Source organism: Convolutriloba macropyga, chromosome 3 (assembly GCF_964194025.1).
Source record: "Convolutriloba macropyga chromosome 3, txConMacr16.3, whole genome shotgun sequence".
NCBI lineage: Eukaryota > Metazoa > Xenacoelomorpha > Acoela > Convolutidae > Convolutriloba > Convolutriloba macropyga.
Genome location: NC_134470.1, coordinates 44,566,116 through 44,583,309, shown reverse-complemented (window position 1 = coordinate 44,583,309; position 17,194 = coordinate 44,566,116). Strand labels below are relative to the sequence as shown.

Genomic DNA, 17,194 nt, shown 5'->3' with positions numbered 1-17,194 from the left:
CTAGTTTTGAAATTATAATTTATTCAGAATCAGTTTACATCTTTATCTAATATCATCTTGTGAGATTTAGCTCAAATTAGTCTTACTGTCGTCGTCTGTGTAATTTATTTGAAGAAGATAGTAAGTTAAACTTGAGTTCGTTCAACTTCAACGAAGATAACTTATTGTCAGTTCATGGTCGAGCAACTTTCAAACATGATACGCCAAATTATCCACGAAATAATTTCACCGAAATGCATGGACGTCTATTTCGCGGACAAGGATTTTTTCAACGCTGAGTGCTCTCAACAGCTGGTTAGCAAACTGATCGGCTATGTTATTCTGTGTATATCCCTGGTTGTGAAAATTCCCCAGATACTCAAAATCTACCGAGCGAAGAGTGGTAAAGGCATCAATGTTTCCACACAAGCCATCGAGGCTATTGGATTTAGCTCTCTGTTTAGTTACAGTTATGTATCTGGATACCCTTTCAGCGTATTTGGCGACACCATTTCCAACTTTACCCAAACTATGGTTGTGGTTTTCTTGTGCTTGCACTATGGTGGGAAATCTGGCCAGGCAACTGGGGCCTTTCTGTTTGCTATTGGCGGAGCCGCTTTCTTATGCTCAGGAGTTGTCCCCCTGTATGTGTTGAAGAACTTCAATAGGATGGGTTTCCTTATGAAGTTCGTGGGTGGCTCTTCTCAGATTTACACCAACTACAAGAACCAGTCGACCGGTCAGATCTCTATATGGTCTATTTCCATGGCCTTTTGCATTGTTACCTCCAAAGTGATGACTGCTCTGGTACTGACTAAAGATTACCAGCTGGTTATTGGGGCTTCTATGGGCAGTTGTATCATGGGAACTGTCTTGTGCCAGATATTATACTACTCGTCCAAAAAGCCTCAAGTTAAAAAGGAATGAGTTTTTTCTGTCTCTTTCACAACAATGGCTTCATTTCACAACAATGGCTTCATTCACAACAAAGTTTCATTGACTGTTGTGCGGTATGATAACTTCAAAGTTATGAGGTATCTCTATAGATAATGTTATACTTGATTGAAAAATTATTGGATGAAAAATGTTAAGCAATTTTCTGATGCTAGATTTTAAAACTGGTGTAGCAGAAGGGGATGAGTATAGACGAATCCGTCTTTCATTTTTGTATTCTATTCTGTGCAAATGGCGGCGGCTAGTTGCATTGTATGTCTCTTAAAACAAGACTTGGATCAAAAGAAACCTTCACTTAATGAGCTGTTGTGCTAAGAAGTGATAATGGAAGAAAGGATTAGTTTTATTGCTGTAGAAAGTTTTACTTACATACACACAACGTGGACAAATAACGAGATCAGGGAAATTTTCTTTTACATTTTGACCAAATACAAAATCAGAAATTTATGTCACTCAGTTGCATAAATACTGGAACTACGTTTTTCGTTCTAGACATTTATATAAAGCCGAGTAGCCTTTTTATTGTTTACTGAGCATTAAGTTAGTGGAATACAACTTCCGTTATACCATGGTTGGCAAGAGATAATTTATTTTACGGTAAAAATTTGTTACATCAGCTTTATTGCAACTGTCAAAACCTGAGCGAATGCTTTCATTTTTTCAGCTTATTATTAATAGCCGCCGTCAGCCTCTCAACGGCTATTATTTAGGCGCTCTCCTTTTTTTTACAATCCAAAGGATTTGGGTTGTATTGCTGTGCTGTCTTTTTTTAAAGATCTGTTCACACTTTTTTCGGATTTTTCACGTCAGTGAGAAGTCAAATTAGAGTGGTGATTTTAGTCATGCTGAAGTTCTAAAAGGAGCGAAAATTTAAAGTAGCGTCAGAAATTGGTGTTTGAAGAAATTTTGAGAGGGAGTTTTTTTTCACGTGCGTCAACTTGACTTCTGTTTTCAGAGTTCCTTTTCCTTGCCTTGTTTTAGTATGATGCATATGTGTTCTAATTGCACCCAGGTGAAATTGCCAGAATTAATCAAGGGGCAGCTGAAACTCAACACTTTTTGTCAAAAACTTTAAAGAATATTTGATTTTGCCCTCTTTTGAAAATTGTTGCTGTTGTCTTATCACTTAGTGTCATTAATGACAGGCCTCATTGGTTGATAATGCCAAAAAAGAACCTAATTAATGATCCGAGTTAATATTTATTGGTTTTCATGACTTTGACACAACTTTTTCTCAAAAATTATGATTTAATTTTTGAGTTTGTTTATTGTAATTTGTAATTTTGTTTTTTGTAATTTTTGTCCTTATCTCTACTCTCATTAATAATAGGCCTCATAGGTTGATAATAGGAGTTAATTTAGTCGACTAAATCGTTTCTGTTCAAAACTGATGCTTTCTATGACATCAATTGTTTTCAAGAAATTATAGAATTTTTGTTTTGCGAGTTGTTAACTTTATTGTCTTATATCTTTGTCTCATTATTGACCATTCTCATTGGTTTCCTAAAAGTTTTTTTCTTTTGTTAAAACTCTTTTTAATTCGTAGCTATTGCTTTGACTTATGCGCTGCCCGTTTTGAAAAAAAACTAGTGATTTTTTGAGTTTTGCAAGTATTTATTGAACTTATTGCTGTCTTATCACTTAACCTCAATAATGACAGGTTTCATCGGTTAATAATGAGAAACAAGGGAATTTAATTATTGGCATGTGTTCTTGGAAGTAATTGTTGATTTTGACCATGTCTTTAAAAAGTTAATCTGTCTTTTTGGTCTTGCTTGTTTTTTTTAATTCTTGTGGTAAAATTGCTCTATCTCAATTGTGTCAAACTGATTGTTCTCATTGGACATCTAACACTGCTTACTTTTTGTCAGGCTAAAACTAAATTATTTCTTTGTATTGTAATTCAGGATTTGTCCTATGTTTTATTTTTGTACACACCTTTTCACACCTTTTTCACACTTTTTTTTTCATGACTTTGAGCTTTCAAAACGAGATAATTAGCTAAAGCTCAGCGGGCATCAGGTTTCATTGGAGGCTCTCAGCAGCGTTTAGTAGTTCGTCAAGTGCTTAGAATGGTGAAGTTACCGGGAAGTCCGTATTTCAAGATTAAAAGGTCATTTTTAGAAGTTTTAAGCCCAAAATGTTGCAATTTTCGCGTTTTTTCCTCTTTTTTCTTTTTGTTTTTGGACCAGTCTAAAATTGAGGTTCAAAAATGTTGATTAAGGTCTTTTGAATGAGATAATTACTTTTTAATGGCCATTTTAAGAGCTATGTTTTTTTGATTCTTTGAACATAAACACGCAATTTTATATTAATTTTACAATAGTTTTCAAGTTTTTGAAAATTTTTATCATTGTTTTAAGTATTTTCAGCCATAGATTTTAAAGAACCACCTCCTCCAGGGTCTGATAATAGGTTACTACATTGTTTCTACTGGTAATCGAATGGTTCTCAACATCTTAACTTCACCAGTTTTAGCGATTTTTTTATAAAACTTTTTCAAGTTTTTCAACATTTTAACATTACGAATTTTAGCGATTTTTTGATAAAATTTTCGACATTGTCATTATCTAAGTATTAACAGCCCTCACAGTGTTTAATAATAGGTTACGAGAATGATTTTTAACATTTTAATGTCACAAATTTTAGCAAACTTTTTTAGCAAACAAAGCTACTGCCTATTTGCTAGAGCTAATGGATTGGTTATCAGTATTTTTTTACACGAGTTGTAGCAATTTTTTGATAAAATTTAATTTTTTTTACAATCTTTCGCAAAATTAATATCATGTTCCAGATTTAATGATCTATGTGAGCCAGTGAAACTAATTCAGGTTTGAAATAGTTATAATGGATAGTCTCTGGAGACAATGAAATTGTTCTGACGATGTCAATATGACAAATTTTAGAAAGATTTTGTTACAGTTTGCTATTGTTTTTTAACTCTTTGAATTTTTTTGTCTTGTTCTGAGTTTAACGATCTCCAACGAAACTTTTTTAGGTTTTGCAGATGCGTTACTTGGCAGAACTCCACAGACCAAGAACGGTTTTGAACTTTAAATTTTGCACTTAAATTTTTTAATCATTTGACTTTTTTCTTGAGTTTATCCAACTTTATCGCTTATTAAATCTCTTTCAAGTCTTGAACGTGAGTTATTGAGTATATTTAATTTTATCAATTTTAGCCTTTAGAGTAAAAGCTTGAAGAGTATAAGCAATGATTATTTTTGTTTAGTTTGTTTGATTATCTTTGTTTCTCTAATTTTGAAAATGTTGTTTTGGCTGGGAATGTTCAATTGAGCTGCTGGTCAGTTTATTGGTTCTCCGTTTTTCATTCAATTCTTTTGATTGTATTTCAGGACTGGTCCTCCTATGTTTTTTAATTTCCCTTTACCTTTTGAGCACGTTTTTTGTTTCAACTGAATGAATTTTCTTTCCTTTCACGCATTCAATTACGCAATGTGGTGAATACTGTCCAAGTCAAAAAATTGAAATCAAAAGAGACGGTATAAACCGATAAAGCCCGCTCATTAATCATTAAGAACTAGGTTATCGAAGTTCTTTGTTTCCTAGCTGACATTGGTATTAAGCTTATTAGCTTTCAGTTTAGAAGCTGAATTAAGTATACTTTTAGAATCCAACTGAAACTGCAGGCCAGTTTAAAATACTTTCTGACACTGAAAAAAGAACAAAAAATTCTGCTTATTTATCTCTTCTTTCTTTTCTTTTTCTTTTTCAATCCCGATATGCATCAAGCACGTCAACGGTGGCTTTTTTCCGGCAATCGGTCGGCTATGTTTTATTTTAGCAGCTCTATCGTATCGAATTCTGTTCCCGCTATTTTCTGCATAATAATAGTTCAATTAGCAAATTTGTTTCGACGACTTGTGGTTTCAAGGTTTAACTGAGTTAAAAGAGTTTATTACAAATATCACTCTTGTGAAAACCATTTAGGGCGTTGACAAAAAATTGATTGCTTCATGAATGTTCAGCTGGTAATCAGTTAAGGAAGAATGTCTTCAGAAGGATTGTTTTACCGAAAATGTTGTCTCTTCTACGGAAATCGATAATTTAAAAATATTTTTCTATAAAATATGAATTGGTTTCTTCGTGGAATGGCTGCAGCAACAATACACTAAGCAGCGTATTGAATAGTTGGTGTTTTAATTACTAATTTATTGAGTCTTCCGAGCAGATTGCCTTATTTTTGAAAGGATAACATTGCTTTCTTTATTTTATCTCCAAATGATTGATGAGTTTGGAAAGCGAACGTAACTTATTATCTATTCTAACGCCACGGTTTTTACAAATTAACTCAATTTTCATATCACTATGAATAAACTGAAATTATAAATCAGATGAACTTACATGCATTTTTTTCAGATTAAGCACCAGCTTATTGCAATCAAGCCAGTGGATTATGCTGGTCAATTCAGTTTCTATGTTTTGAATGAGCATTCAAGGGCTTCTACGTTTGTATCATTAGCAACGTGATTACTTTTGCAAACTAATGTTAGTTTGTTATTGTATATGCGAATCGAAAGAGCCCAAAAAGATACTTGCTGTACAACACAATTCAATTGATGCCATCGGTAAGAGGCATCATTAACATTTTTTTTTTGTTTTCTGTTAACTCAAGAAAGTTTTGACCAATTTAGACAGTTTCCACGCATTCCTTTTCTTTAAAGCTTCTCTAGCAAGATGGGATAATGAACTGCATAAGAAGCGTTTTAAGATCTAAGAGAAAATAGTGTTTCCGCTTTGCTTTCTCAGTCAAACTGTTTTTGTTTGATCCACAAGAGCATCGATTGTACTATGCTTGTAGCTGAAACCGAATCGCTGTTCATAGAATAAAGAAAAACTCTTCATAGAATAAAGTAAAGTGTTCATAGAATAAAGTAAAAATGCAATTGGTTATACATGTCGTTCTCAAAATTCTTTCTCCAAACAACTAGAAGTGATAAGGGACCGCAAAGCTTTTGATCTGGCTAACTCTTTTGGGAAATTACGTTTAAAAAGCGTAAAGTTTATCATGGACACGATATGTGGAGTTTTACTGGCATTATGTGCTTACTAGCATTAAACCCAATGGAAGAGAGAAACTGTTGAAACTCTTCTGCTTTGTTTTCATACGGAATATTTTCGATGACAAGAGCTGAGTTTTTTTAACTTTAGCTCTTTTACCCTTAAGATGCATGTATCTTCGTCTGCTGTCTCGCATACACTTGAGTCTGCAAATGAGTTTTTATTTAACGTTCTAACTTCTGCTTACATTCCTTAAAAATTAAAATTGTGGGATTATTCTTAAATTACAATAAGCTTGGTTTCTTTTTTTACACGAAAATTTTTAGCCTGTTATTTAAAGTTTGCTGCTGAAAACTTTAATAGGTGCAAATTCATCTACTTCAAAAAATGCTGATGAGTGAGAACAGTACAGGGATTGGTACTATTGTAAGTAAGATCACTTTTGTTTTCAAGATAGATTTCAAGGGAAATTTTGTAGCGGTTTACTAGCTCTCCATCTCTTATAAAGCGAGTATCTCAACTTCTGTATCACGTTCCTATGAGCTTGTTTCTCAGGTCAATTTATGAATTTATGGTCAGTTAAGTTCTGATACTCTAAAACCTCATTATTATTTGGAATAATCCAAGCGAGTAGCAAACGTTTGGTTATTTTTAGTTAGCATTGAAATATCCAAATTCATATCACCGCATTATCATATTCATATCCTTGTTCTTATCACCGCCAAAATGAAATCACCGAATTGATTAATTTGTTTTCAACAATGAGGAAATGTTTGATTTCCGAAGTTAAGACTAAAAGGATTAAAAGTTGCAAAGTAACTTACAAAAAGAGCTTCAGCTGTTATTTTAAAAAAATCTTCATTTTCGATATTTCATAATTTGTACATGCTATTTTTAAAATTTTCGAGGTAGAATCATTGAAAAGTTTTGGTATGGATACCTTGACAATTTGGGAATTCGATTTTAAATTGCTCTAGAATAAATAGCCTTGACGACGCAAATTGTTTACTAATATTCATTGAAGCAAAAAAGCTTAACTTAAAGTGTAAATCTGTGACATCAGGGTAAATTGTTAACATTGAAACACGTTGACGATTTTTTGACGTTTTTTTTTTCAGTTGACGTGTGGGTAAAAACGTATCATAGAAAATTTTCCGGGAAAATTATGGAAAATACTTCCATGGAGAAAGTGTGCACATATTAGTCTTTGAAGTCAAAAGTTTTTTTTAAGTAGGAAGTGTTAGAAAAAATAGATCAAAGAGTTCCACTCAAAATTTTCTATTGTGTTAAAAAATGGGGTCTAAGGATAATGACTTATTATCATGTTTTTTCTTTTGCTTTATCATGTTTTTTGCCTTTTCGCTAAAATATTAGTTGCACAGGCGATGTGGTTAACGAACTGCGTTTAATTTATTCTACAGATTTCTCAGGCGCTTCCATTATTTTTGAGTTTTAATGTTTCTCTTCCCATTTTCCTTTTGCTGCAATTTCATTTTTGATAATTTTATGTCTGGAATCTAATTTTTGGAACTAATGTGTCCACAATGTATTATCGGTATTTGAGTCTCGAATTGCTTCCAAGGCTACTCATTTTTTAATAAAAGGCTATTTTTTTAATTATTTTTTTTGAATTGAATTTTTTTTGAGCAGTAAATAGTCCTCATGTTGTTACTTTTTGCTCAATTGCTAAGTGTTGTTGGTACGCGGTTTCAACGTTTATTTAGAAATTTGAGAAGTGACGCTGATTTTTGGAATAGGGAGCTTCTAAATGCTTGTGTTTCTAATATGCATGACGTGAATGCGATGTCGGACTCTTTATACAAAGCACTGGATGAATTGGAGTAAAGGCCGTAGTTTTGGTTAACGTTGCTGTTTGAGAGCTACCTACGAAAATGAAAATTTGTCTGAAAAAGTATTTAAACGTTTTGTTTTTGTAGGTTTGACTGATGCGAATTGGTCTTTAGAAATTTGTCCGAATACTAAATAATTGTTTTCTCCGCGGTGAAGCTGCGGCCTGCTTGCAATTTAATGCTTACTGGGCTGTAATTTACGCGAACCAATAGACCATAATATAAAAATTGGCAAATTGACTGAGAATTTATTTTTTCAATTGGAGATTTTGCAGATAATCTTAAATTGAGGTGGTTTTGAATCGGGGTGTGCGTGTGTTAGTGAGCGTGAGTGAGTGAGTGCGAGTGAGGGACTTAGTGAGAGTGTGTGAGTGAGCTAGTGAGTGCGAGTGAGTGTTTGTGTGTGTGTGTGTGTGTTTGTGTTTGTTTGTGTGCATGTGAGTTAGTGAGCGAGTGAGTGAGTGTGGGCGAGGGGGCGAAAGAGTTGTGAGTGGCAGTATTCTTTTCTGCGAGAAATCTTCGCAGCTAATTACGACTCGATGGAGTCGTCATACTTGTCCTGAGGAATCTGATTCAATGTTTAGAACCTCGCATCTGTTGTTTGCTTTTTCAATTTTTTGTCTTGTTGTTTTCAAGCTCCTGTCATAGCCGTTAAAACAAACCAGTTACTGTTTTCACTGTTACGACTACCAAAATAAAATGTTTTAAAAAAGCGGCTGGCATTCGCATCATACTCATGGTTGACTGTTTGAAGGTCGTTGGTGAGGTTAAGCAAAAAGTCAGTTTGCCTCCATTTTAATATCTCTATTGATCTCAGGCATCTACAATTTTGTCTGTAAAATCTTAGAAATCTGGTTACCAATTCTGATTTGCAATCAGACATACAAATTTTCCTTTAATTGGATTAAAAGCGTTTGGAAAACGTATATTAAGAGCCAATCAAAGAATTTGTGTTGTTTTCTTTTTATTATTGGCTAAATAATAACAATAATAAAAATAATAATAATATATAACATTAATGCTAAATGTATAACTTTTTTTACAATGAAGTAAAAAGCACCAAGGTAGACGGTCTATAAGCAAATTCATGCTTTTTTGGTACCGCCCAAATAGAGAACAAAGAGATTTTTGACTCGCCTAGATATGGCAGAGACAGAGGGTGAAAGAAAGACAAAAAAAGAAAAAAAAATCGGAACTTTTTGACCGCTAAACTTAATTAAAATTTTACATCTTTTTTCTTGCATATTCCTGCCCCTCCTTACATGAGTATGCACTCAATTGGCGACAGGAATCTACATATAGGTAGACAGGGCTAAAACAGGCATTGACTGACCAACGGAGACGGTTTCCCTCTAGGCAGGATATGCAAGAATCTAATGATAAAAAGCAAAATTATGCAAAAACAATATCAACAATTTCATTGTCGTATAATATGACATTGTCCCTGAGGTAATGAACAAAATGTTGTATTTGATTGTCACAAGAAAAATTTAAATCATATAAGCCCAATTGATAAATGGAGTTCAAAAGTTTTGCTCCCCTATAAATAGCTTGGATAACTGCCCTTTCACTTTGGGAGTTGATACTATGTGAACGCTTGACGAGCGTAAATTCCTGAAATATTGGCGATTGCAAATGAGATTGTTTAAATATTGATTGCCAAGAAGATTATACGATCTTAAAGCAAACTTAAGCAAATCTTATATATACAGTTTTTGATTAGGCAAGATTTTATCCAATTTGAAAAGATGATCAACACGATCGAATTTGCGCAGAAAACAATACTTCGTATAAACTTACTTTGCAAACGCTTCAGCACATTCAGTTTCGATTTTGATGTACAACTGTACACCAAAATTCCCTACTGCATTTTAGGCTTGATGTATACATTGTAGAATTTTAGCAAGTCTTGTATATTTAGAAATTTATGCATCGAATAAGTCAAACCAACCAACTTGGATATAGGGAAATGTAAACTGTTAATATGAGCCTTATACTTCAAGTTTTTTATCAATAATGACTCCTAAATATTTTACACTCGATACTGAAAGAAGAGGTTCAGAGTTGAGGTAACAATCGAAATGGTTTTTAAAAAACATGACTTCCGTCTTGTTCTAGTTTAAAGTAAGTTTATTTGATTTCATCCATTCATTGATAATGTGAAGTTCACAATTCACACTGTTGGCGTCATTGTTCAGCATGTCAAACAAGACGGAAGTGTCATCAGCAAAATGAAATACCTTATGATTTTGACAGATGTGATACAAATCAGTGATGTATATGATAAAAAGAAGAGGTCCAACAACAGACCCCTGAGGCACTCCACAATTAAGTGGAAGAGCTACAGAGACACTGGACCTTGCCTTAACATTTTGCTACCTCTTTTCTAAATAGCTCGACAGGCAGGATAGAAGATAACCGCGAATTCCATATGGTTCTAATTTTTTTAGTATAGAATGATTAACCGTGTCAAACGCATCTACAGTCGACTTTTTAGACCTAAACCCGAACTGTTTACAAAAGAACAAATTAAAGTATGTAAAGTAGTCTAACAATCGATTGTTTAAAATGCGCTCGAAAACTTTGCTGACAGATGGAAGCAAAGAAATCGGCCGATAATGGTTAGGACTATCTTTGCCTCCATTTTTGTGTGGGACATTTCAAACTCTGCGGGAAAAGTTACCGGGCGAATATGTTTATTTATTAAATTCACGAGCGGACCACTGAGTATATTTCCTAATATTTTATTCACCACAGTGGGTGTGTCATCGACACCACATGACGTATTTGCTCGCAACGAATTTAATATTTCTCCTACTTCGCCAGAGGTTACAAGTTTGAATGCCATTGAAAATTCAACATCATCGAGAGCAACAGGTTCGCGGTGATCGATAGCATTCGAGAGCTGCAGAGCAATGCCAGAGAAAAACTCGTTGAATACTAAAGCGATATCAACATCAACTTCAATAAAAATTTCCATTGGCGGAAATCTCAGTTGGTATTGATGGTTTTATGTTTTTGCCCATAACCAAGTTCAATGTATCAAATATTTTCTTGGGGTTTTCCATACTCTTTTAAATTTGCGTTGCATAGTATTTTCTCTTTGTAGATCGAATTGATCTTATAACAAAGTTTTTTATAGACTTGCGCTTTTCTGCTAGAAGTCTTGAAGTGGGATAGTGAGTAACTTGCTTCCGAGTACGGTTGCGCTTCGACATAAAATTTTTAAGTGAATTAGTTTTCCATGGGCTTGATTGTTCAGATTTTCTGTAGAAAAGACGCCGGGGGCAAAATTTTTTACCGCATTAAGTATAGTGCACATTATCGATTCGAAGTTTACCTTGTGTAGTTTAGCAATATGCTCACAAACAAATTCTCGAAAACGGTTCCAATTTTTTTCAATATCCGATGATTTTCAATATTCGAGGGAAGTTGGATCCTTTTTACTGTTGACAACAAGATCGACGAAGACAGGGAAATGATCTGTTATAGAGGACTCGATTATTCCAAAATTTTCTATTTTTGAAGCATGAATTTTCGTTGATGTGATCGAGCAAGGAATACTTTTTGGTAACTTTAGTTGGATTTTGAATGACTTGCTTGAAGTTATGGCTGCTAATTATGTTCAAATAAGTTTTCGAAAGAGCAGATGATTGAGGTATGTCAATGTTAAAATCATCCAATGCAATCCAATCCCGATTACTGCCAGCTACCGATTCCATTAATGAGTCGAATTCCTCAACAAAATCGGCAGCCTTTGAGTTAGGAAGCCGATAGATAATCAGAATGCCGAATTCGATATTTTCATAGGTGTTAGACACTTTAAGGGTTTCCATTGTCTCTCCAGCAGAGTCCTCTATAACAGTTGAAGCGCATTCGGAAACAAGTAGGCCTATAACTCCTCCTCTGGTTCGTCGTTTTTCAGTTGTTAATTTGCTAAAGCCTGGAAATGACATTGAGTCTATATGGTCCAGGTCATTCAGCCAAGTTTCAATCAAAGCTATGACAGTTGGTTTGACTTTTAAAGAACTTAGAAACAGAAGCAACTCATCAGAAAGGAACTTGAGAGAGCGAATATTAAAGTTTAGTACCCGACATAATTTATTTTTAGGAGTTGATTTTTATTTTAGGTTCCATTTGAGGTATCACTGTTGGTAGGGAAATGCTGCTGTGAAAATCAACTCCAAATGTCGTTGAAGTAGTAGTTGAGAAGATGGCCACCATCGAAGAGATTGCCTATCTTCTCCACCTGTTTGTTTTTCTTCCATGTAAAGAAGATGTTGCCTTCTTTGGTTCGCAGTGACTCAATCCCGTGATCAGCTTTCATCATGTTGAAGAACCGCTTTCAAGGAATTTTCCAAGTTCGACGACTTTATGGACGCTAGTCTGAGATGTCTCAGGGCGGTTTGTTCCATTCTGTTCAATGTAAGGGGCTTCAGGGATACCACTGATGCGCAAATTTTCTCTTGTGTTGTATCGATCAAACTCTTCAGAATGGGTCATAGCTTTGAGGTCAGTTTTGTTAACCGCTCTAGTAATTTTTTGCACCAGCTCGTCCTGTTGCTCACTCTTCATTTTTACAAGAGCATTGTCGATTGCAGTCACCATGGTTTTTTAGACTTCATCCTGAATTTTTGCAATGAAAATCTGCCTTCAATTTTCAAGAGACACCTTGATAGTGGATTCCGCAGTCTTTTGTATCGTAGCTGGATAACTTTAAACCAATTACTCGTTGTTTTCACGAGCATTCGTTAGGAGACTTAGCACAACTGCGATTCTATTCTCACCAGTTGCTATTGGTCGTGGCGTTGGCATTTGCATCGTTAAAGATGGCTGTGGATCAGTTGTTTCATGCGTCTCAATTTCAGGAGTTTCAGTTTCAGGTGTCTCAATTTCAATGGAAGAGGGCATTTTCGACATCTCTGTCTCTGAGTTTATCACAACAAATAGGCTAATTCAAAATATTAAGTAATTAAATTCCCAAGAAACGCTTTTCTTCAAATAGCTAACCAAATCTTACTTTTTATCTTACGTCATCCACTTTCTTTGATACCAATAACTGTTTATTTTCACGTGCATTATTTAAGGCAACAGGAAGATATTATCCCTTCGAATAAATGGTTTAGCAAGAAAATCACATTTGTGAAACTGTGTCCCTAAATTCCGAGCTTAGATTGAAAGGGATCTATTTACTGAATGAAGAGAACCAATGTTTCGCAGATGATCAAGGTTGTCCTCTCGTGCCAGTCCGCTGCGATTGTCTTTTGATAATGCCAGTGATTTTTTTCAACATTTGCCCCGTTGATGAGAATGACATTGAATTTGAGGTCAGAGATATGTCCAAGTTCAGGATGGCTAAATGAGAGGTTTTCATGAAGAGTAACGAGCATAGAGCACTTCCACGGATTATTTTTGCTGGTCGATTTTGACAGACAGCAGAAGTTTCCTCATTTCATCTCAATTATCATTCTTTCTGGTAGAGGGTTTTGTTAACGCCACATTCAATCAGTTTTCAGCATTCACATGTTTTGTTAAAATCCCTTTGAGTTATTGAGGGGGGATGCAGCAAGATGCAACAGTTTTATCTCCCGACAGAGATAGAAAGACTTGTCACCATATTCGGGATCTTGATGTGAATGAGGAAATACCAGAAAAATAAATATCAATTTTGCAAAGCATTAATTCGGTAAAGTTCAGTGGATAAAAATGAGCAATTATTTTTTTTAGCAAGGAAGTGTTTGAAAAGCGAAAATTTGCATGTTCTGTTTATGGTGGCCCGCGAAGTTGCATCAACCACACCGCGTCTGTAAGGAAAACAGGACGAATTGGTAGTTCGGTAGAAAAATGAAAGATCAGAGTTATTAGGATTGGTTGTGATTGGGCTGAATGTCGTCCTTCTTCTGTTAGGATTTATGAAGGAATATGATACATATTGGTAGAATTTTCCTTCGTAGAGTTTCAAAAATAGCTTAATGAAAAAGATAAGATAATTAGTTGAATTACGTAGGCAATAATTGATTTTTCGAGGGCGACAACATAGTCTTGCAGCAAACACAGTGCGGGCGCAAGCGTTGAAATGTTGCCAAGTTTTTTGCATGAAAAATTGGGATTCCATAGAGCTGATCCATATAGTTTGATAGATAGTACCATGCTTAGTTGTAATTTTGTCACAGATAGCCTTGACCACGGGATTGTGTTCAAATGTTTGAGTACTTAGCCTATAAAATGATCATTTTGTCTATAACACTGTGAGATCGTTGTTTTCGCAGTTGGTGTTTGTACCATTTGCATTGTGACGCGCAAATTGCGATCCGTGTTTTTTCTGGGGTTTATGTTATTGCAGTTAACGGTAATGGATTTGGTGACAACTTCTTTTGCTCTGTATATTTTCTATAGTGTTTTTTAATGAATATTACGATCTGGGAATACGTTACTGCAGTAAACGGCAATGGATTTGCTGACAACTTCTTTTGCTCTGTATATTTTCTGTTGTGTTTTTTTAATCAATTTTGCGATATGGGATTACGTAAGTGCAGTTAATGATAATGGATTTGGTGACAATTTCTTTTGCTCTGTATATTTTCTCTTGTGTTTTTTGAATGAATATTGAGATCTGGGATTACGTTATTGCAGTTAACGGTAATGGATTTGGTGACAACTTCTTTTGCTCTGTATATTTTCTGTTGTGTTTTTTAATGAATATTGCGATCTGGGATTACGTAATTGCAGTTAACGGTAATGGATTTGGTGACAACCTCTTTTGCACTGTATATTTTCTGTTGGGTTTTTTTAATGAATTTTTCGATCCGGGATTACGTAATTGCTGTTAATGGTAATGGATTTGCTGACAATTTCTTTGCTCTGTATATTTTCTGTTTTGTTTTGTTTTAATGAATATTGCGATCTGGGATTACGTTATTGCAGTTAACGGTAATGGATTTGGTGACAACTTCTTTTGCTCTGTATATTTTGTGTTGTGTTTTTTTAATGAATATTGCGATCTGGGAATACGTTACTGCAGTAAACGGTAATGGATTTGCTGACAACTTCTTTTGCTCTGTATATTTTCTGTTGTTTTTTTAATCAATTTTGCGATATGGGATTACGTATTTGCAGTTAATGATAATGGATTTGGTGACAACTTCTTTTGCTCTCTATATTTTCTGTTGTGTTTTTAATGAATATTGCGATCTGGGATTACGTAATTGCAGTTAACGGTAATGGATTTGGTGACAACCTCTTTTGCACTGTATATTTTCTGTTGTGTTTTTTTAATGCAAATTGCGATCCGGGATTATGTAAATGCTGTTAATGGTAATGGATTTGCTGACAATTTCTTTGCTCTGTATATTTTCTGTTTTGTTTTTTTAATGAATATTGCGATCTGGGATTACGTTATTGCAGTTAACGTTAATGGATTTGGTGACAACTTCTTTTGCTCTGTATATTTTCTGTTGTGTTTTTTTAATGAATATTGCGATCTGGGAATAGGTTACTGCAGTAAACGGTAATGGATTTGGTGACAACTTCTTTTGCTCTGTTTATTTTCTGTTGTGTTTTTTAATGAATATTGCGATCTGGGATTACGTAATTGCAGTTAACGGTAATGGATTTGTTGACAACTTCTTTTGCTCTGTATGTTTTCTGTTGTGTTTTTTAATCAATTTTGCGATATGGGATTACGTAATTGCAGTTAATGATAATGGATTTGGTGACAATTACTTTTGCTCTGTATATTTTCTCTTGTGTTTTTTTAATGAATATTGCGATCTGGGATTACGTTATTGCAGTTAACGGTAATGGATTTGGTGACAACGTCTCTTGCACTGTATATTTTCTGTTGTTTTTTTAATGAATATTGCGATCCGGGATTACGTAATTGCGGTTAATGGTAATGGATTTGCTGACAATTTCTTTGCTCTGTATATTTTCTGTTGTGTTTTTTAATGAATATTGCGATCTGGGATTACGTTATTGCAGTTAACGGTAATGGATTTGGTGACAACTTCTTATGCTCTTTATTTTTACTGTTGTGTTTTTTAATGAAGGTTGCGATCCGGGATTACGTAATTGCGGTTAACGGTAATGGATTTGGTGACAACTTCTTTTCCTCTGTATATTTTCTATTGTGTTTTTTAATTAATATTGCGATCTGGGATTACGTTATTGCAGTTAACGGTAATGGATTTGGTGACAACTTCTTTTGCTCTGTATTTTTTCTGTTGTGTTTTTTAATGAATATTACGATCTGGGATTACGTTACTGCAGTAAACGGCAATGGATTTGGTGACAACGTCTTTTGCTCTGTATATTTTCTGTTGTGTTTTTATAATGAATATTAAGATCTGGGATTACGTTTTAGCAGTAAACTGTAATGGATTTAGTGACAACCTCTTTTGCACTGTATATTTTCGGTTGTTTTTTTAATGAATATTGCGATCCGGGATTACGTAATTGCGGTTAATGGTAATGGATTTGCTGACAATTTCTTTGCTCTGTATATTTTCTGTTGTGTTTTTTTAATGAATATTGCGATCTGGGATTACGTTATTGAAGTTAACGGTGATGGATTTGGTGACAACCTCTTTTGCACTGTATATTTTCTGTTGTTTTTTTAATGAATATTGCGATCCGGGATTACGTAATTGCGGTTAATGGTAATGGATTTGCTGACAATTTCTTTGCTCTGTATATTTTCTATTGCGTTTTTTAATTAATATTGCGATCTGGGATTACGTTATTGCAGTTAACGGTAATGGATTTGGTGACAACTTCTTTTGCTCTGTATATTTTCTGTTGTGTTTTTAATGAATATTACGATCTGAGATTACGTTTCTGCAGTAAACGGCAATGGATTTGGTGACAACGTCTTTTGCTCTGTATATTTTCTGTTGTGTTTTTATAATGAATATTAAGATCTGGGATTACGTTTTTGCAGTAAACGGTAATGGATTTAGTGACAACCTATTTTGCACTGTATATTTTCTGTTGTTTTTTTAAATGAATATTGCGATCCGGGATTACGTAATTGCGGTTAATGGTAACGGATTTGCTGACAATTTTTTTGCTCTGTATATTTTCTGTTGTGTTTTTTTAATGAATATTACGATCTGGGATTACGTTACTGCAGTAAACGGTAATGGATTTGGTGACAACGTCTCTTGCTCTGTATATTTTCTGTTGTGTTTTTTTAATGAATATTGCGATCTGGGATTACGTTATTGCAGTTAACGGTAATGGATTTGGTGACAATTTCTTATGCTCTTTATTTTTACTGTTGTGTTTTTTAATGAAGGTTGTGATCTGGGATTACGTAATTGCAGTTAACGATAATGGATTTGGTGACAACTTCTTTTGCTCTGTATTTTTTCTATTGTGTTTTTTAATTA

The 17,194-nt window shown here is 34.4% G+C and overlaps 1 protein-coding gene across 1 annotated transcript; it reads left to right on the top strand.

Moving 5' to 3' along the window:
- The first annotated feature begins 237 nt into the window (after nt 1-237).
- On the top strand, nt 238-906 carry LOC142336641 (mannose-P-dolichol utilization defect 1 protein homolog). The gene has a single exon (XM_075385551.1). The coding sequence runs from the start codon at nt 238-240 to the stop codon at nt 904-906; it is 669 nt and encodes a 222-aa protein (XP_075241666.1).
- Nucleotides 907-17,194: the final 16,288 nt, after the last annotated feature.

What these genes read in the sequence shown, in the direction of transcription:
- LOC142336641 (XM_075385551.1), top strand. Translation starts at nt 238, where the DNA reads ATGGACGTCTATTTCGCGGACAAGGATTTTTTCAACGCTGAGTGCTCT.